Source organism: Ixodes scapularis, unplaced genomic scaffold, assembly GCF_016920785.2.
Source record: "Ixodes scapularis isolate PalLabHiFi unplaced genomic scaffold, ASM1692078v2 PGA_scaffold13__105_contigs__length_92229423, whole genome shotgun sequence".
Taxonomy (NCBI): Eukaryota; Metazoa; Arthropoda; class Arachnida; order Ixodida; family Ixodidae; genus Ixodes; species Ixodes scapularis.
The window spans coordinates 77,717,263-77,737,940 of NW_024609839.1; the positions used below are offsets into that span (position 1 = coordinate 77,717,263).

The 20,678-nt window shown below is 50.3% G+C and overlaps 1 protein-coding gene across 1 annotated transcript in view; it reads left to right on the forward strand.

The window, feature by feature from the left end:
* The window catches only part of LOC8040612 (transcription factor AP-4), a 62,965-nt gene that overhangs the window by 3,614 nt on the left and 38,673 nt on the right, over positions 1-20,678 (forward strand). The window contains 1 exon segment of the mRNA XM_029984340.4: positions 11,314-11,482. Coding sequence (XP_029840200.3) covers positions 11,314-11,482 — 169 coding nt within the window.

Here is a 20,678-nt window from a genome sequence, read left to right on the forward strand (position 1 = left end):
GCTCGACGCGCTACTCGCTCGCGGAATTTCTTGACAGCAGTACATGACGCCCGAAAGCTTCTCTTTTCTTTTTCTTTCTAGGAATTGTATATTTTTATTTGTGAATTCGAGAATTCAAGCTTCCGCGTATCCCTTCGGTGGTCTCTATACTCGACGTCATTTCTCAGCTGTTATTCTTTGTCGGTTTGCAACCCGCACATGTTTCGCTTTAAATTCTCTCTGTGCTCGCGCATAAGTTCTGGGGGGCGCTTCTGGTCTAAATGTCCAAAGAGCCCAAATGTATATCGCGCCAGAAATGCCCTACAGTTTCCGTGAGACACGTGTTAATGTTTACCGAAACAAAAATGTCTAAAGAGGTCAAAACGGCCGACGAGTCGGACTTGTGCCGGTAATCAGCTGACAAGCGCGTGCACGCGTGAACACGCAACCCTACGACTGCCAGAGCCCGAGACCATAAAACAAAATGTCCAAACATGTAAACTGTTCGAACGAGATAAGATGTCCAACATCTTTTGTCTTGTTGCGCGTTATACGTGCCATAGAGGGGGGTGGAGCTAGGCTGGGCTAGGCAGGTAGGCAGCGCCTTGTTTCATAGGCAAGGCTGGACGACCCGGGGGTGCCCTGAGAGTTGCACTCGTGCTCGCGCCGTCGACGCGTCGGCAGGGCTGGTAGAGCACGTGGCTGGCTTCAGGGAGGCCTGACCTTGAGCGAAAGAGCTCGCATTTTTTTGTTTGTATTTTTTTTTATGATGGTGTCGTCTTTGTTTTGCTGGCGGCGTCTGGCTTGGCTTCACTCGGTCGACGCTTGCCCCCCCTTCACGGTCTTTTCGGTTGTCGGTTTGTTTAGGACCGCTCCCGCTCCCCGTTTACGAAGGATAACAAAACACGCTAAAAGAATCGTGCCTGCCCTTTGAGCTACCGCCGCCGCCTCCGGTGCTGTCGTCGCCGACGACCAACGTCTTCGGCGGAGAATAGCACCTCGGAATTGGTAGCCAATCGAGAGGATGGACCACAAAGGAAGCTTCGAAATATCCAAGCCAATCCGATGCAGCACGAGTGTCACGTGGCCTTTGGGGAGGGCGCAGTGGCGCGCGGAATCTGTGCTGTCCATGGCGTTGAGTTGCATTCGCTGGGATAGCTTGTAGCACCCGCTGCACTCCAGTGCAAAGAAAAAACAATATAAATAACCGTCATAAAAAAAAAGAGGCGGGGGGGGGGGGGGGGGCTTGTCCCCTTGGTGTAATCAATCAGTCACTCCAACCATTGAAGACAGAAAGCCCGCAGGCCTCCCTGTCGCGTCCACGGCCATCAGACGTAGTCGCGATCCCATCCTCGTCACCAATGGACCCATTTCAAAAGTCTGTTGAGTAGCATGGGCAGTCGCCATTGCTTGTACACGAAGCACGTGATTGGAGCCGATTTCACGCCGAACACTGACGCAGGTTTCGTGTCCTGTGCACGCTTCTCAGTGTATGTCATCGAGCAATGACCACACACCCGCTGTAAACCAACGCGGGGTTGGTCTGAAGACATTGTGGCGATCTATTTATTGCGACAAGCGCCAGTCGTAGGAAGTGGTCCAATTCGTGAAATATCCGGCTCCAGTCACTCAATTTTAACGTCGCCGCATTCTCGTAAAACACGCATTCGTCGACCTCCGCGTCACCCCGGCTTGGTCGCCTTCTCCGCAGTGCACGCCCGCGCAGCGGCAAAAGTTTCTTCCCGTGGGAACCGCAGCACAGCTGAGCTGGAGGACCGCGTTGGCGTTGTTGCGTCCTTCGGGTCGAAAGCCGGACATGAACTGCGAAAATTTGAAAACGATGTTTAAAAGTCGTCGTAATACGTCATCATCACCGATGTCCTAATGAATCCTGCACCGTGGCCGCTTCTCTTCACCTGTTTTTCTTTCTTTGTTTATTAATAACTTTTTTTTTTTCTGTCGCGAGTTAATCTATTTTCCCGCCGCGTCTCACGAAGACAGACGACGATGGTCTCGTGAAAGTTCGTGAGTGAATGCTGCTGTTACTCGCGCCCCGAGAGGGAGACCGCGAGCGCCGCAACAATCGTAACAACAGCACTACGGAAGAATATTTTTTTTGTCTTCTTTTTCATTGTTGCGTTATTTTTGACCGTCTCTCGTTTTCTGATGATGGTGTCACGAATTTCTTTTCTTTTCTTTGCGTACACGCTCGATTTTGGCGATGGTCTTTCGTTGGCGCTGGTGTGTGCCGTTGTATGTGTGTACACACGCACACGGAACGCTGTGTAGACGGTATAAATGCACGTCCGCGGCGGTGGTGGTGGTGGTATATGTACCACCATCTTCGTGGCGAAGGCGGCATGACCGCCTCGGTACCACGCCGCCGCCGCCGTCGTCGCCGCAGCCACGACCCGCTCTGAAAAGGCTGGCGGCGGTTAATGGATCTGGCTGGTGTGCAGATTGTGTTTTGCGATATCCTATTATCGTTACTATTTTTGTTTGTACTACTTCCTTTATGTATAGTGTTATTTTTCCGGCGCGTCCTTTAATGGATTCGACAGGACGATTCGCTTGTGTCTGTTGCCCTGATGTTGAAGGCTGGACCCTTTCTTTTCGTGTATTCTTTTTTTTCTTTGGGGGAGGGTCACGGTTTTTGTTGTTATTTGACAATTTTGAATTTTTTTTTTTTTTCTTTTGTGAGTGCTCAGACAGCATGATGCTAAAAGTTGAAGAGATGGAAGTGTGTGTGTGTGTGTGGGGGGGGGGGGGGGGGGGGCGCTTGGCTTCAGGCTGGCCAGTTGTGTGTCATAATGGAGAAGTCGAGGTGATATACCTTTTTTTTTCTTTTTTTTTCTTGGGCTTATTACTTTTACTCGTCCAAAATGTCATTAGATTACATCGGGTCTTCCCGCGTGTTTTTGTTTTCTTTTTGGATTGTTACGCGTGGCCCGCGTCTTGTATGTCGGGGTGGTGGATGTCGAATTGCGTTATATTATAATTTGGTACCAACTTTATTTTATTTGTTTTATTTTTTATTTTTGCGGTTCGCGTGTCCGCGTTCACAGTGCTTGGATAACGTCTTTTTTTTTTCTTTTTTCTTACGCAGTGGGTTTTAGGTTGTACGTGTCCTATTCTAAACCTACGCATGTCTTTGTTTACGCGCTTGGTACTGATATACACCAAATGGACGGGTCAGACGCTTTAGCGAGATACGGAGTTGAGTCAAATGTAAAAAAAAAAAGGGGCGTACATTTTTTTTTTTTTTTTTTTAGTTAGGTGGCGCAAGTTTGATGCTGTATACGAAGAGTACACAGCGAACACCATCCGTCCATTCGGCGCAGCCTTTGACGGAGCAGACGACGGAAGACCTCGCCGATCATGTTATTTGGCCAGACTGAACTCGCCCTGTCGTAGTGCCGATTGTTAAGCGAGCAAAGAGGGGGGGGGGGACTACGCAAGGTGGCGGTCTCCCCCTGTTTCGAGCGCTACCGCGTATCCTGAAGCCGCGGCGCTCCCACCCCTGCAACGCGTCGTACAAAAGAAGACAGCCTGCAGAAACTGCCTGATGCGTATTTCGAGATTCCGCGTTGGCCTTTGCGTATAGGTTTCACTGCGCAGATCGGGTTCGACCCTGTGACGTGAACGCGCAGGATGGAGGCGATAGGCTCTTCCTCTGTCTTTCGTTTCCTTCTCGTGCCTCTGTCGCGCTCTTACGCCCGAGTCCCACAATATAGAGCGACACGCGGAAAAACAACCGACGCCCACGAGCCTTTTTATATGCGCGTACGGCAGGCAGCACGCGCTCGAAAGGTATCTTGGTAGGCTCGCAATCACTCGCGGGCTTCCTTCACGGGCACCGATAGAGACAGCCATCCTGCCAAAGGTAGTGCCATAGCCTCCTCTATACTCACAGAGCCTGGCAGTTCGACGACGTAGCCATAGAGTGTCCAGTCGCGGATTTGGGGCGCGAGGATCTGGTAGCACAGAGCATTTCTCGGGGAAGTTGGTATTCGGCGCACAGCTTTTGCAGTGGCGAGGACCCGAAACATGGTTTTCAAACCCGACAGGAAAAGAAGCGGTAGCGCGAGGAACGCGAGGAGCATCGCTCGGGAGAAGTGGGTTTCCGCGTCTCGCCGCAGCGGAGCGCCCGTCACGTGGCTCTCCTCTCATCCGTCGTCTGCCTCTCCACCTTCTTCATTTCGGCGGCCGCTTCTCGTGGCGATCTGCCAGGCTTTGTCAGTATATAGGAGGCTATGGATCTTGGCGCTATTGGTTCAGAACCACCACCCCTCGAAGATTCGAATGGACCGAAATGGCGAATGGACCGAAATGGCGATTGGAGGTGGCAGCCGATCGAGGCCGATCGACGAGTCACCCTGCGAGGTTTCGGTCGTCTGTATGTTAGTATCTGCTTGTGTCCGGTTAGCAGGCAGAGAAGGCAATGATGCTACTTTCCCCAAAGATCCAGTGACTTTAGGTATTACAGCCGTATTGAGGAGACCGCTCCTGGGTGGACGAGGCCGCGCTGCCGAGTTCTCTACGTCACATATTGGAGGCCGAAACGGGGGAAGGACGCTGATTGGACGCGAATGCTACGTGATCGCTCGGCTGGGACTCGGTGTCTCCACTGATCGGATCCGACCGAACGCTGACCCAGCACTCGCGTTTTGCGAGCGTCTACCGAATGGCTGGCGTTGATAATCAGACTTTGTTATCGAGGAGATGGTTGGATAAAGTCCCCAGGTATTTCGCCTTTTCGTTGCTTTTTTTGTGTTTTTTGTTTTCTTTTTGAAATCGAAAAATGGATGCTAGCGTGGGACAACATTTTTGTGGGAAGCCTGCCGTTTATGATGGTGGAAAGAGGGCAAGGAGGACGCCGACGAGTTCTGAGACGTGGCGCTTCTTTCGGGGCATTTCGTGACTGGGTTATGAATTTGGAGCTTCACCGCAAAATGGGGGAAAAAAATAATAAGAAAGAAAATGCCACGAAGGAAGCAACTGCGGTAACAACGCTGCCGTCCGAAGACGGATGGTTAAATGACCGCCTCGCTCTTTTTTTCTTTTTTTTTTTCTTGTTCTTTTTCACACGTTTATTTTTAACTTAAATTTCAAGGCCTGCTTTTTTTTTTCTTGTCGCTTCAAACGTATACGTTTACGTTTTTTTTTTTTTTTTTTCACTGGTTTTGAGGAGTGAGCGAGGAGGCCTTTGCAAAGATAGTCGTGTGTTGCAGTGCTTGTGTAAGGCGTCCGTGATTTTTATTTTTTTTTATTTAGAGAGATAGAGAGAGAGAAAGGTTGTTGGCATCATTGTTGCCTTTTTTTTTTAGATTGTTTCCTTACGTTTAAATGGTGCAAGTTTCGTCGCCGACTGCTAACGAGCTTAAAAATGTAAAATCATAATTCTATCCCCGTCTTTTTTCGTCGCTTGTTTAAAAAAAGAAAAGAAACAACACTTTAGTTGTTTTTCCTTCCCCGTAAGTATTGTTTGTGCTTTAAACAACCTTTCGACATTGCTTTTTTTTTTTTTTTCGTTTTTCTCATTGCACGTTTTTTCCCGTCATTGAAACATGTACCCCGGCGTTTCGGCTCACAGAGTTCGCCACGTCTGCACCTTTTAGTGTTACAGGAGCACTTGTGTCCACGTTAACGGACTTTAACATTTGGATCGTGTTGGGGCAAGATTCCTTTCGATGACCACTTGTCCTTTCCTGAAATAGACAGAAACGAATGAAACAAGCACGCGGAAGAGGCAGCGGTTCTCCTATTACTTCATTGTTTCGCTCGTTCTTCCGAAGGATTCACCCCGAAAACTCCGTTTTCCTTCCTATTTCTCTGTGCTTAACTTCTACGTGTATTTTCTTTTTGTGTTTGTAGCGTCGTTTTTTTTTTTTTTTTTTTGCGTGTCTTAAGTCGACACATGTTTTACGTCCATGTATGTTCCTTATTGGTGCATTCACACGACGGAGATACCTTTCACGGAGAGGAGCAAACGTCATCGCGCTTCGAGTTCACCTTTCCAATGTTTACACAATAACAGCCCAGCAGGTGCGTGTTCGTCGTTCCGGAAAGCAGAAAAAAAAAAAAGCACTCGCCGCAGGCACGAACACTCAAAATGGCACCGGCCACACGCTCTTTTTTGCTACAATGCTACAATCACGAGAGCTTGAGATCGCAGCTTTGAAATGTTCTTTGTGCAGAACGAGCGCTTGCGCTAGAAAAGCCCATCTCAAAGCGAGGGGCGTGAGCTAGCTCGCGCTTGCAGCTTTGGCCGGAGTCTCAGCTTAAAGGGAGTATAGTTAAAGGGATACTGAACCAAAGAATTTAGTGCCCGTAATAAGTGGCTCACGTTCTTTCCACCAGCCAGCAGCCGCCGGTGTACGCGAGCACACGTAACAAAAATGACGTCACAGACCTCCATTCGCGGTTGAGAGGACAATGAAATGCATGGGCTTCGGACTAAAGGAGAATAAAGACAGGCTTTTCATCTCTACAAGTGAAAGCTACGTGCTTGTTAGACCAATTCGTCGCTTACTTTTTACACCAGGCACCACTGTGTAGATGAAAAACTTGTCTTTATTCTCCTTTGGTCCGAAGCCCATACATTTCACTGTCATCTCAACCACGAATGGAGGTCTGTGACGTCATTTTTGTTGCCTGTGCTCGCGCACACCGGCGGCTGCTGGCTCGTGGAAAGAACGTGCGCCACTTATTATGGACACCAAATTCCTTGGTTCAGTATCCCTTTAAAGTATAGCAAGCAATCGTGATGTCGCGCACGTGACCTCGAAGCAAGATGACGTTTACTCTTCTCTCTGGAAGAAACCTCCGTCGTGTGAAAACACCATAAAGGGGCACTGGAAAGGGGACGAAGGAGGCCAATTGCCGCTTCGAAGGGCGTGCCTATCGGTGTCGAACACGAACGTCCAGTGACGACATTGGTCTAGACTCTAGACCAATGTCGTCACTGGACGCTCTAGACTCTAGAGCGTCGAATAATGACGACGTAGTATTAAAGTGTTAGGACTGGCTGATCCTTTGAAGCACGTGACTCTTTGCTTGAAACTTCCGTAGATCGGTCGGGCGTCCACGCTTCATAACGGGATGTTAATTGCAACAATTAGGAAGACCGCGCATGGTTGTTGTACGCTCTTGTCGTTTCGGTTCTCTATTGGTTCAGATTAAGGACGTCATCACCGATAGAAAGTGTTGTGTTCAAAATACATACGATTTCTTCTCTTTTGTTTATTTTTAATGTGTTGCTTGGAGTCCCGCTCATTGGATCGAGCATGTCTATTTGACACGTACTCGAATGCTCTTCGAGCTATTGATTGTCACGAGCCCAAATCGGGTGCTCACTCCGTGCTTGTGTCCAACCTATACGCCGCATTTGAATAGGGGGTATTCATTGGACGCCATATTTGAGGGCGCAGTTTAGAGCGCATGCTCAAAAACGAGCTCACTTAATAGGCCGCTAATGCCGGCAGATTCGATGGTGCGGAATAATAGCTGTGGAAGCCCGCCGTCTGCACGCGCGCAGCAGTCGAGGACGCAGCTATGGCCGCCAGTGAATACTCGGGAGTATTCACCAATCACAGAGTCACCGGGACCACTGCTCACCCTTGAGAACGTGGAAGGCAATGAAAGAAGGCGCACCTCATTTGTTAGGTTTTCCGTGCGGCCTTCCGTTTTCGTCTCTGTGGACAGAACACGCGCCTCTTTCATCGCGTGATCGCGGAAGCCACAAGAATCGAGTGGGAACTGCGAAGAGACCCGTTCCAGCCAGTTCAGTGTTTTCCCGCTAGGTGCCGTCCGTTTTCTTGCCGGAGCCTGCTAGGTGGCGTAAGCTACCGCCCGATCCAAAGAGCTCAGCCGGATTCATCCATCCATCCATCCAGCCGCGAATTCCCGTGGCTACGTCAACACCGCGATCCCTATGACTGTCATCGAGTTTTGCGAAGGAGAGACTGAAAGAACAAGAAGTTCGCTTTCAATTGCGCCGCGACAATGACGCTTATTTGCTCGGCGTCGTTGCGTTCGAGTGCTCTTGGGTCACGCTGGAGTTGGTGACAGCTTAAAAAGTGGAACCCCTTTCCACTTTAGCAGAGCGAACGCTGGAGAGGAGGTCGGCAAGCTTGTCTAACGTGAGAAACATTCCGCCCCCACATGGTTGCCTTTCAACAATCAGCCAAGGTCAACCTGCGTGCATATTTTCTGCTCGTTTTGCGCCAGGAGCCTCGACGAACCCGCTTCAACTCCGCTCTTTTTTTGCCTTGGTCCCACAAACCTCAATACCTGTATTCAATCCTAACGAATTCACAAACTCGATTTGGTGGTCGTTTCCGGTGCGGCCTCCGTCCTTAGCGTTAAAAGTAAACGCTGAAGCGTGTGTCTTTTGATCTTTCATCGACGAAACCACGTTGTGTGATTCGCTTGCGTCTTGACCGACCTCCGGTCGCTCCGTCTTTGCAAGCCTGTGGAGCTTGCTTATGTCACCTCTCCTAGAATGCATGAGTGCTACACGGGAAACAAGGTTGAAGATTTTGCGAGGGCCGTTGATTTTGCGATTTAACGTCTCGGAGGAGACAACTTGGTTTACGAGAATATTCGAAAACTTTGAGCTGATTTCGCGCTTCTTGGTTCTTTTGGCGTTCACCTGGAGAATTTGTGGTCAAATGTTTCATCGACATATCAAGCAGCATTGTTAGGGGGCCTTTGTTCAAAACCGGCTGGTGGCGTTTGCGAAGAAAAGGGTCTATAAAATTCATCATGGACTCCCAGTTTCTGGGCCTCCCTCCCCCTTCTTCCTGTTAGTTGTTAGTAATCAGCCCGTTCGTGCGTAGGTACTCGCAACTGGGAGCCCTTGCATTTCGTTACCTCTCTTTCACATCCATTATAAACTGAGTGTCCTATTGCAAACAAGGCATCTCCATGTTCCTACTAGTGTGAACAAGCTCGTGCAATTACAAGCCCATCGAAGCTACCATCACGCGCGTGCCTGTCGTTGCTTGCACGCAGGGGGCATCAGTCGGGACGCCATGTTTGCCAACGTCTCAAGGTCTACAAGATGTTGAAAGAAAACCACATTTCTGAATGTGCCCAGTGTCCCACTTGCTCGCCGCGGGCGTAGGGGCGGACGCGCTCTTTGGCAGAAAGCCGCCGCCGACTTGAGGCCTCCTGAAATTGGCTTCCCTTTTTGGAATTTATTTTCCTTTTTAGTCCCCACGCCCGTTCGGAGACATCGTCGTGGTTGACGAAAAAACTTTCCTTTTTTTTTTTCTATGTATGTGTGTGTGTGTGTTTTTGTTTGTTTGTTTGGGGGAAGTGAGAGAACGCCCTGGGTGAAACAAACCGGAAAAAACGGCGGGGAGCAAGGTAGGATCCCGCAGTGCGAAGTTTGAAAGTAGAGGACCAGCCGCGCGGTTGTTTTTTGGAAACCGAGGAAGGACCCAAGAAGATGATGCTTGGAGCTCTGCTGTCCGGCCAGCCGTGGCTCCTGCCCATGCTGTAAATATTGTTTCGCTTTTGCACGCGTCTCGCAGAATAGCTTTCCCTATGGAACCGTCGAATGAGCTACAACTTCCCGATTGTCCTCTGGGTGCCGCCATTGTGGTGCACGTAATGCAGAAGCGGGGGGTAGCAATAGGCGATAGTGTGCGATCAGGAGATGCGATTGCTCTCGAGCTTCAGACAACGGCGTCGGCAAGCTCGGGCGGGACTGTTTTTAACGTTTCTGGAACCGGAAACAAAAAATGTGTTTCCCGCCATTTCAGGTAAAGCTTCGGACGATCGGCTACGGCGTCTTTTTCCAGTAAGCGTCTGCGCACGCGCACACCCCTTTCCCTTGATCTTGACCGCCCTTTCGCCATTCTTGGGGGGCACTGTTTTCTTGCGACACTAATCTGTTCCTATGGGAGAAGGCGAGTCCGGTTGCCCTCCATTTGTAGTTGGCGGCGAAACCGTCATGAGGCACTCCTTACTGGAAAAAGGTCCATTGAGTTTGATCCGCGCACAGGGTCAGTATGGTCCTGCGATGATGCCAGCACAGTTGTCTTTCGAGTCTCGAACCACTGTCAGAAGGGGTATGAGGACTCGTCTCGTCAAGGTACGTTCGGGACAAGGTCATTCGTACTTTCGGGTCATGGCAAAAGCCGCTGTCTTGGTTTCCAGTTGTGGGCCCATATTATGAGTGCTTTTGGAGGAAGGAGAGGTTGCGTTCTTTGTATCAGTGAAAGCTATGAACCATACAGGTTACATAAAATGGGGAAGAGGGGAAGTTGAAACTTCTCTAATATGCATCCTTTACCATTCCACCTCGCGCGGCCGCGGGGTGGGTTGATGGACCAGGATGGAATAAATACGAGCTTCCCGGCGACCACTGCGCCTGGACGTTTGTTGATATTAAGGTATCGACGTTTATCGAAGCAACACACGTGCGCAACGTTTGTCGTCGGACGAGTTAGTATCGCCAATGGCGATGGGACCAACGTCAAATCCAGCCGAAGAAATATTAATTAATACGAGAAGCGTTTCATTTTTATCTATCTAGCATACGTTTGCACTTGGATGTTATTATTATTTTTTAATCGGAAACAGGGCAAAATTCAACTCTCAATTTCGGAGAATCGGGAATCAAACAAAACTAAATTACGACAAACTCCCACTTTGAGGGGAAAAAAAACCCCGAAAAACACCCTTCGAATTTCACGAAAGATTAACTCAGAAAACACGGGGATCCTACAGCCCTTCTCGCACAGCGCTGCAGCCCACGCGAGGGCTGCGAGAGCACGTGGGGGTTCCGGAGGGCCGTCCTAACTCGCCGACTTCGTCCGTGTCGTTCTGTGTTTTCGGCCTTTGTCCGTATCCCCCAGTCTGGGTTTACAACTGTCCTCGTAGGTTGTTGCTCGCAGCACTCAACGACGTACTTTTGGGCATACGTTTCCGCCTCTAATGAAATGTATCGTACGACCGTGTAGACAACCACAGGTCAGTTACCCTCAAGTCGTGCCCAATATCGTCGCCGTAAATGATTAAAAATAAATATTGCATTATATACTTTTTTTTTATTTTTTCGGAAACTAACCCATACCTAACGTTATGGACGATTTTTCGAGGGAGTGGAGGTGTCCCTGTTAACGAGAACTGATTGCTAACCTCGTTCGGAGAACTCGTGTGAACAACGTGATACAAAAGCGCAAGAGAAAAAAAAAATGCTGGTTTTGATGAGGCGTGGTTTGCGTTGTTCGATCAAGTTAGCGCCTGTTCGTCGTCCTTGGCGATTTTGCGGGCCCTGACGACGTCTTTCTCTTGTCTTCGCACGCATGTCCGGTGGTGCAGTCGACTGAGCAACCGTCCGACGAGCCCCAAGACCCAGATGGAGCAAGAGAAGCGGATCCGGCGCGAGATCGCCAACAGCAACGAGCGACGGCGGATGCAGAGCATCAACGCCGGCTTCCAGTCTTTACGCACGCTTCTGCCGCATCACGACGGCGAGAAGCTCTCCAAGGTGAGCCACGCACACCCCCGTTCTTGTTTGGCCTGCCCGCTCCCGGGCAAAAAGCTGTCCAGCGAGACAAAGCGCTCAACGGGTCACGTGACACGGGTTTGAAAGTGCCCACGGGACAAAGTGTCCTCCACCCGAGTCAAGGCGTCCTCCGGCGAGACTACAGTTTTACAGAAGTGTAGTAAGTTGGGCGAGTTGGTATGATGACATGATGAACAGAACAGCGCACACAAAGACAAGGACAGAGAAAAGGAACATGCAGGACACACGAGCGCTCGTGTGTCCTGCATGTTCCTTTTCTCTGTCCTTGTCTTTGTGTGCGCTGTTCTGTTCATCACTACAGTTTTAGGCTGTTCCGATGATCTACGGGAGTTTTCGTATATCGCGTTTCCCCCTTCCGCTAAGCCCTCCGCAACAAAGAAGCCGCTTACTGCGCCTGCGCGCCGATGGCCTTGACTGTAGAGTTCTCCAGCACTGGGGGTGCAGTCTTGGCCCCGCGTTAGCCTTCCTTAGGTGGCGCCGAAAATTCGGCACTACGGCCCTGTTATCAAGGAAGTGTTGGCTCACGTCGCATCAGGTTGAGTTTGATTTACATCGGATGTGGGCTGCCCATTCTGCTCTCTCGGCTGCTGCAAAGTGTCGAGCGTCATCCTGACGCGGTCCTGTTCGAGTAGAAACCACGCCTGGGTCGCCGATCTCCCAAAATTTAAATTTAAAACAAAAATATTTTTTGAAGTTGCCCCCTTTCCCCTTCCAAGCAGCTGCCCCAAGACGCCGCTACGCGAGCGCCATCTTTCGGCGAACGGACGAACCGGGAAGTCCTCATCCCACCTCTTTCCACTTTCACAGAGAGAAAGCGCGGGAGAGAAGGCGACCTCCTCTCCAGCGTTCGCTCTGTTAAGGTGGAAAGAGGTGGGAGGAGCTTCCCCTGGAGAGGGAGGAAGAGGAAAGAGGGGCAGTCGAGAGGGGGCGATGCCCGAGAGAAAGGGAAACGTCGCCGTCGGCGGCCTGTCTCGCCGCCGCTCTGCGAGACGGAGTGCCACGTGACCCTTTCGGTGACGTCACGGGGGACGTCCGGGGGATAAAAGGGGAGGGGGGGAGCAGCGGTTGCCGTGGCAACGGAGCGCCCAAATCCCCAAATACGAGCGGCTGGAAAGGAGGAAAAAAACAGCGACGGCAGCGGAGAGGGTCTTCCTCCTCCTTCTTCTCCTCCTTACCAGATCGATTACTTTCTTGTTGTGTAGTCTCTTCGGAAATACTCCTTTTTCTTCTCGCTTCCCGGTTTTCCCCAATCTTTTGTCGGCCTCCTTTTTTTTTATTTTTTTCCCCCCTTTTCGGTTCGTTTGCGCCACTGTATTGTTTTCTGAATGCCGCGGAAGCTCCCGAGCCGCCGTCTCACAGCTAATGCATCGCACAAAAGACCGTCTGCGGACAGTGTCTGAGGCGTCCTTCACACTAGAGAGTGTTAGGGAACCGGTTCCCCTAAGTCTCCCTACCAGGGAGTTTTAGGGATCCGGGTCACAAAGACTTCATAATAGGATGTGTTAGGGAAACGGTTCCCTAAGACTCCCTGCTAGGGAGTTTTAGGGAACCGTTTTTGCACATCCGATACGGTACGATAGGCCCTCCGGTACGAACTGCGCATGCGCAAAAGCGGTTCCCTAAGACTCCCTACTAGGGAGTTTTAGGGAACCGTTTTCGCACATCCGATACGGTACGATAGGCCCTCCGGTACGAACTGCGCATGCGCAAAAGCGGTTCCCTAAAACTCCCTACCGTCTGCAGAACCTGTTCGAGGCGTGCGTATGGACGAAGTAAACGCGCTTCGAAGCGTGCCCGAGGCGCGGACGATTCCGTCATCTTGTCCGCAGCCAAACACAATAGAGTGTTTTCGTAGACCGCGTTGCCCCCTCCGCTAAGCGTTCCGCAACGAAGAAGTTGCTACTGCGCCTGCGCGCCGATAACCTTGACTGTGGAGTTTCCGCTATCGTAGCGGGTTGCGGAGGGCCTTGAGGGACGGCGAAAACGATCTACGAAAACTTCCTAATGGGCAGCGCGACTGCGACTCCAGAAAACGGGAGGATCGCCGGGGTCTGACGATTGGGGAGAAAGGCGGCGGTTACGTTTCTGTAGAATGCGCCTTTTCCCGTTCGCGGCGCGACGGCGGTCCAAACCCCACGGTGACGTCTCGCGAAAGGGAAAACGTCCGGCACGACTTCGCAACGTTTCCGTAAACGACGCAAACGTCGAGCGGATCAGTCAGATGGCGGATGCGCTCGCAAATTCAAAATGCGGATATGGTCGAAAGCTGTAGTGGCCCCTCCCTTTTTCACTCTCTCTCTCTTTCACTCTCTTGCTCTCTCAAACATTCACAAGCAGATACAGACACAGGCACAGACAAGGAAGCGAGCATATAGGTGAAAAAAATATATGGAAGAGGAGCGGTTTCTTGAGGACGCCAAGAGCAGATGCGCTCACAAAACGAAAACAAAACAAACACGAAATATAGACGAAGAAATGGAGGAATCACATACACATTTTTGGGGGAATTTGGTTCTCACGAGACGAGGGAAAACACAATGAGACGGTTCGGAGGAACCAGGACAGTTTTTTTCAGGGGCGGGATGTACCGAAGACAAACTCGTTTCCGTCCGCGTGTATTATCTCTGTTCCTGCGTTTACGGCGCGTTATTTCTTTCATCTTTGTCGGGTCCTCGTTTATTCTACGTCGTGCCACGCTCGAGCGTTTCGCGCGGCTACACCCCAAACCCGTTATTGCTTCTGCTCGTTCCTTGCGCGAGCGCGGGGAATGAGCGCGTGCGTTGTACTACGTGTACGAACGAACGTATCACAATGTGTCACTGCGAAAATGCACGCCGCTGCCGCCTGGGGATTGAATCGTGTCTTATTATTTCCTATTCCACGGGGAGAGGGCGATTTCACGTCGGAATGTAAGAGACTCGTTTGTTCGGTTCAGCGGTCGAGCGTCCGTTGTTTGCAGTGACTGCGTTCGCCAGTCTTCTTTTCCTGACTTCCGTGTACCGCATTTTTTTGCTGCGTACGGGTGCTACGCGAGTTCCAGCCGACGGCCGTTGCGCCAACACGTGCACCTACTCGTGTGACGTGAAAACAAACAAATTAGTCTTTAGTTGTTTATACAGCAGGAGTTTAGTCTGCCAGAACATGGCGACATTGTTACCCACTGTAGATGAACAATTTAGCCAGTGCGGTACAACCGCTAGCCTGGGGTCTTTAACGTGCACCACTCAGTAGTGATCCACGACCGCACGCCGGTACGATGCTCATCCAGATCGAAACGGCGCGTTCCCGTGCGTGTGCGCAATGTTCACCTGCTCGTGAACGACGAGTTGGTGTGCACCTTTTTTTTTTGTTGTCGGGTTTTGCGTTGTAGCGCCGCGTGTTTGTCTTGCCGGACCTTACGCACCGATTGACAAGGAGTGGGAGCCCCCGTTCGCTGCCGTCGATCGAGAAGGCCTTATAGATGAACAGAAAATGAACAAAACATAATACTACTGCAAGTGGAGGCCGCGGGCGGGACACAAACTAGATCCGAATTCTCCGATCAAATGACAGAAGCTAGTAAAGGGGGGGGGGGGGGGGGGGGGGGCAGGGGGGCAGGGGGCAGGCAGGCAGGCAGGGAAGGGCGACGAGCTAAACACTTTTTTCCGAGGACGACTCCTACCTTGCCTGCTTCCCCAAACCCGAAAGCGCGACGAGTGGAATTTTCGGGGAAAATTTTTACGGCGGGAAGGACAGCAAAACAACACTGACTCTTTCAACTGCAAGGTCAAGTGAGCTTGCATGCTTTTGTATGTGCGTATGTACGTGTGTGCGTATGTGCGTGTGTATGTATGTGTGCGCGCGCGCGTGTGTGTGTGTAAGGGGGGAGAGTGATTGAATGTGTAACTTGGCAGGTGAACCAGGAAGAATCTTACCAGCGTTGAAGCAGGAGATTGGGATGGGCGGGGGAGAGAGAAGGGGAAGGGTGTTTGTTGCCAGACTACCTGTCTATTGTTCTTTTGTGTATGACTTGTTTCCCCATCGCCGGCAGGAAGACTCGAGGAAAATCGCGTTCCTGCACGTGTTGCCTTTCTCTCTCTCTCTCTCTCTCTCTCCCACCCATCTCGTTATCTCAAGCGTGTCGGTATTCCGCTTTCAAGGTTGGTTAATGGTGGTTCCTTTTTTCTCTCTCTGGAGTTTGTGTGTGTGTGCAGTCCGCGGCGCGCTAACTTGAAAGGAAAGCCGCCAACTTGGAAGAAGCCATTCCGGCACCTTTGTGCGTTCCCCCGCCTTGTTTGGACCAGAGACGCGTTCTGCCCACAATTTGTTCGAACTGCGATTTAAAATAAAGAAAAAGTGAATGGTGTTTTTTTTTTTTTAGCCGTTTGTTGGCCTGCTTGCTTGCCTGCTTGCCCGCTCTATTTTCTATTGTCATCTCGTGTAGTAAGTAGCTTCGACGAACGAACTTGGATGGATGGTATTGGGCAGTAGCTAGCGCCACCTAGCCTAAGAAATATTTACATCCATCCCTTTCCCCACGAATGTATTATATTATCATATTTGTCTCAACGATAGGTTTTTTTTTTTTAGTAGAGCCTTCATACACCTCCGATAACGTGACCTGAGTGATGCTACGATGCACACGAGAAGGCGGTTGCGAAGTACCGGAGTATCGTGATCGAAGTTATCGAACAAATATACTATTTTTTTTATTGATTGTTTAACCTCCTCTTTGCCATTGCAATCCTTTCTTTTTCGTCTGTGCTTTTATCCTCGCCTTCAAAACCGGCTAGCGCTCCGGTCAAATGAAATCCGAACCCCGCGCACTTCATAAAATCACGTTTCCAACGCCCCTCTCATCGGGGCATACGTCACACAATGTGTCTATCTCTTGAACTGTGGCATTCTATGTCTCAACAGTCCCGCTCGAGCCTCAGATACTGAAGAGATCTTCTCTCGCATTGTTGCTTCGTTCTGGCACTAGAAGGGGCCGCACTCTACTTCGTAGAAATGAAGAAAATGCTTACGGCAGTGATTGATTGCCTGTTATTATTACTTTTTTTCTTTTTTACTGTTTTGTGTGACGGGCTAACGTGCCCTGGGTTCCGAGACGAGTGACATATCGTCCCAGCGTTAGGGCAGAAACACGAATAATAACGAAAATAATAACACTTCGTTTTTTTTTTTTTTTAGGGAGTGTCAAAAATAATAGTACTTTATTGCGAATACCTTAGGGAGCAGTAGACTCCACCGTTGGGCAAAAATTCAGCCAGTAGAAAAATTACCGTCCTCTGTCCTCGTTGATTTCTGCAGGAAGTAGAGCAACATTGCTAAAAAGAAAGAATAGTTACAGCTGCACGCTCCAACCAACAAAGCCAAACTTTGGGAGAGCCAACAGAAGACTCAAACAAAGAAAGTGTTGCCCCTTTACGTTGTTCCGTCTTTCAAAGTAACCGCCTCTCCCGCCCTTTGCTTCGTGCTCCTCTCCACACCGGAAGTGAAGGTCCCGCGCAACTTCCGTCAACCTGTCTCCCTTGTTTGCTCCTACGTTTCCCCAAACGTCTCCCCATTTGGCTCCCGAACCCTGCGTTTTATTTTCTTTATTTTATACCGACCTCAAACTCCGTCTTCAAACAAGAATAAACTGTCATGTCTTCTTACTTTTTTGTGTAAATTTTTACGAATTTTTTCTTCATTTTTTTTGTGAAAAGAAGGTTCCCCCCCCCCCCCCCCCCCCCCCTTTTTTTTTTTTTTTTCCGGAAAAGCCGTTGCGAAACCTAGTGCAAACAAACCAACGGCTACTGTTGTTAGTGTTCGCGGCGGCCACCGCTTCGAAGTTGGCGCTGAGGAAGGTGTCTGTGCTTGTTTGACTGTCATGTTTTTTTTTTGTTTCTATCATGTCCGTAGGCTTTATCAGTCCGTCCCGTTTTCTGCGCATTTGTCGCATGTTCCGTCGGCGTCAGTGTGTACTCTTGCTTCTGTTGTTCATACACACCAACAGAAAGAAAGACGGCGGTGGACGTCTTGCTGTGGGTGCGGGTAATGCACCAACTACGGTTGGCGTCCTGGCAGATGAGTTGTCGGGGGAGGGCGGAGGGAGAGGTACCGCATCTCTCCTTCCGAATGTCAACCGTAGTTCGAGCTTTCGCCGCTTGGTGACGTCTTTACGCAAAAACGAATTATATAAAAAAAAGGACCCTGGGAGTTTCGATTGGAACGGTGATACGAAACGCTCTCCAGAAGTAGAGCTCAGTAAAAAAAGCCGGTCGGAGGAACGGTAGCTAAACTCGTGGAACAGCTAGAAATGCAATGTAATTATATTGGCTGAAACACGATGTAGCCTAGAGCGAAAATGCTATCTGGTTGGGTGGCGTAGGTCACCGCCGGATTCAAACGGAACAGCCACCACGCAGCCATCCATCCATCCGGTTGGGCTATAGGTGGCGCCAGCCGCCGCCCGATTATAAAAGGGTTCAAGCAGTACCCGTCCGTCCACGCCTCGTCGTCCATTGACTCACGGGGGGACCGTAGCTTTCGTCCTTTGTCTAGTTACGCAGAAACGTAGTTGCAGCCGTTACACACACCTCTGCGGCTCCGCTCGAAGTAGACCAAAAGTTCGTTGCGATGACGAACCTCTCGAGCGCTTCGACCAGCTTGTTGTTCCGTCGATTCTTCATGTAGCTTGTAAGGCCGATGACGTTTCGGTTCTGCGCCACCTGTCCCCCCCCCCCCCCCCCGGTAACGACGCGCCTCAAAACAGCTGTCTCTTTTCTCAACAGGCGGGAGAGAACACAGTCGGTTGGGATCTCTCTCTCTCTCTATTCTTTCAAGACCGTTTCCAACGGCACTACTCGGTTCCTCCCTTCTCTTGCATACGCATTTTTCCTTTGCTTACTTCGGAGAGAGACGAACCTCGGAACGTTCGGCCGAGGTTGCAACGAGACCGTGCTGGTTTGCGTAAGTTATTCTCGCGCAAACAGCTGGTTTTCTACGGCTGGTCTCCCCCCACCAGCACCACCACAACTGGGTACTAGGGGTGCCTGACAGGGGAGAGGAGGGTACAGGTGTGTATAGTAGCCCCCCCCCCCCTACCTTCCCGCCTCCTCTCTGACCTAGACGACCACCTGTCCCCAAAATGGCCGCTGCCATACCAATGGTAGGGTGTTTCATTGTCAGGGCAGCAACGAGGAGCCCCTTCCCCGTACCTTGGTTTCTGGTTGTGTTTTGATTCTTCCGAACAGGGGGTCTTTTTTTTTCCACGAATCTCACGCCGGTTTGCAGCGTGAATTGATGTTCGTTGCACCTCCTCTCTCTCTCTAACTTGATTTACAAAAGGAAGGAGGGTAAGGTGTGTTTGTCAGTCCTCCCCTCACCTTTCTCATGTTGCAGAAAAGAGGGGGAAAGGTGGGGAAGAGGAGCTGACCCCACCTCTTCAGTGGCACTTGTTATTTTCTCTTCATCTGCTCTCCCTCCCCACGGATACCTGAGCTCAAAATTCATTGAGGAACAACACCAGTTCCTTTTTTTTTTTTTTTTTTTTTGTGGAAAGGGGATTTTTGGGGGGGACATTGTCACTGCAAGGTTCCTTGCCCTTTCCCAATTCCTTCCATTTCTCAGCCTTGTAAGGGGGGAAAGGGAGGATTCGGAAGTAACCTCTCCTACCTGCCTGCACAGGTTGCCTCGGTCCAAGAACGCGCTCAAATAACTTCAATTTTTTGATGTTGTAGTTTTTGAATTTTCCGTCAGATGGCGGCAAAATATTCCGAGCGCTCTAGATAACTCTCAGTTGGTCGTCGCGGAGCGGTGGTGTTCTCGACTGGCGATAAGATAATTATTTCTCGCCCGTTCGTTGTCACCCCCGGATTTAGCCATACCCTTGTTTACGTATAGTTATCGCATCGGGGACAGCCACTGCAGGTTATCATTGCGTGCGCCGGCGGCGTCGTTGCACATTCTTCTAAGTACCATATAGCGCCTTTCCAGCGCTTATCTCCTCTGCTGAAAGATGAGTAAGTAGCCACTGGGTCGTGTGTACACATCCGTGCGCGGAGTGTGTGATATTTGTGCGGAAAAAAGAGCTACTGCGCACGCCCAGATCGTGTCGGCGCAGCGCGCTAGACAAAGATGGCGGTGCTCGCTGACGTCACGCCTCTGCGGTGGCGCTGCTGTCGGCAGTGCTCGTGCGCAGTACCGACAGCAGCGCCCTCCGCGGCGTGTCGGCGCATGAACGGCGCGACTTTTGATCATTTTAATCATCGTCTCGTTTGCGCTGTCACGTTTGCTTTATTGGGCTGGGGTACATGTTCGGACTGCTAACCAAGTGCACGAAGCTTAGCTATAGTGACGCGGCGTTTTGCACCTGGGTGATAGGCGTCACAACTCGCGAGATAGTCGAAAAACGAAGAATAAAAAAAAAAAAAAAAATGAAGAGGAACCAACTGGCGTGAGTCGGGCTGCTTTGACGTTATTAGATGGTGAAGTCGAATTCTTAGGTCGGGGGACAACCCACTGGATGTATATACCTAATAACATCAAGTTTTTTTTTTGTTTTTTTTTCTCGTAGGGAAAGTTTATTTTAAATAGAGGGTAATAAACATGTATCCAATTTTCCTGAAAAAAAAAACAAAGAAACAGTCGAGTCGTCCAGTTTCTCATTTCGTCCATGTCCGTTGCCATTCAAGAAGATAGGGCGAGAGAAAGGAAGACCAGGAGGAGGAAGCAGGCGGAACGCTGGAGAGAGGTTTCCCCTTCTCCAGCGTTCTGTCTGCTTCTTTTTCCCCAACCTTCCTTTACCTCGCCCTACCTTCTTGAGTTGCAACTTACTATGTTGCGCTGTTTATTTTTTAAATACGAAAGCGTCACAAGTGGCGTTCGTTAAAATCAAAGTGCACACTGGCTGTGAAGCCAAGTGAGCGCAGCCACCCTGACTGTCCATGGAGAACTTCCTTTGTGCTTCCGAAAAATGGAGCAATGCGTCCTCAAGCTGCGAGGTCGGTTTTTTATAGGGCGATCAAACACGTTAATGGCATAGTGCAGTTGATTAATGGTGCAACGAGTAAATTGAAAAAAAATGATACAGACTACTGGATGAGTCCATTGCCGCATTGGCTCAGCCGCCGCCGGCACACCTCAGCTGTGCCGGCGGCGTTTCGGCCCTCCCTTGTTAGAACTCCCTCTC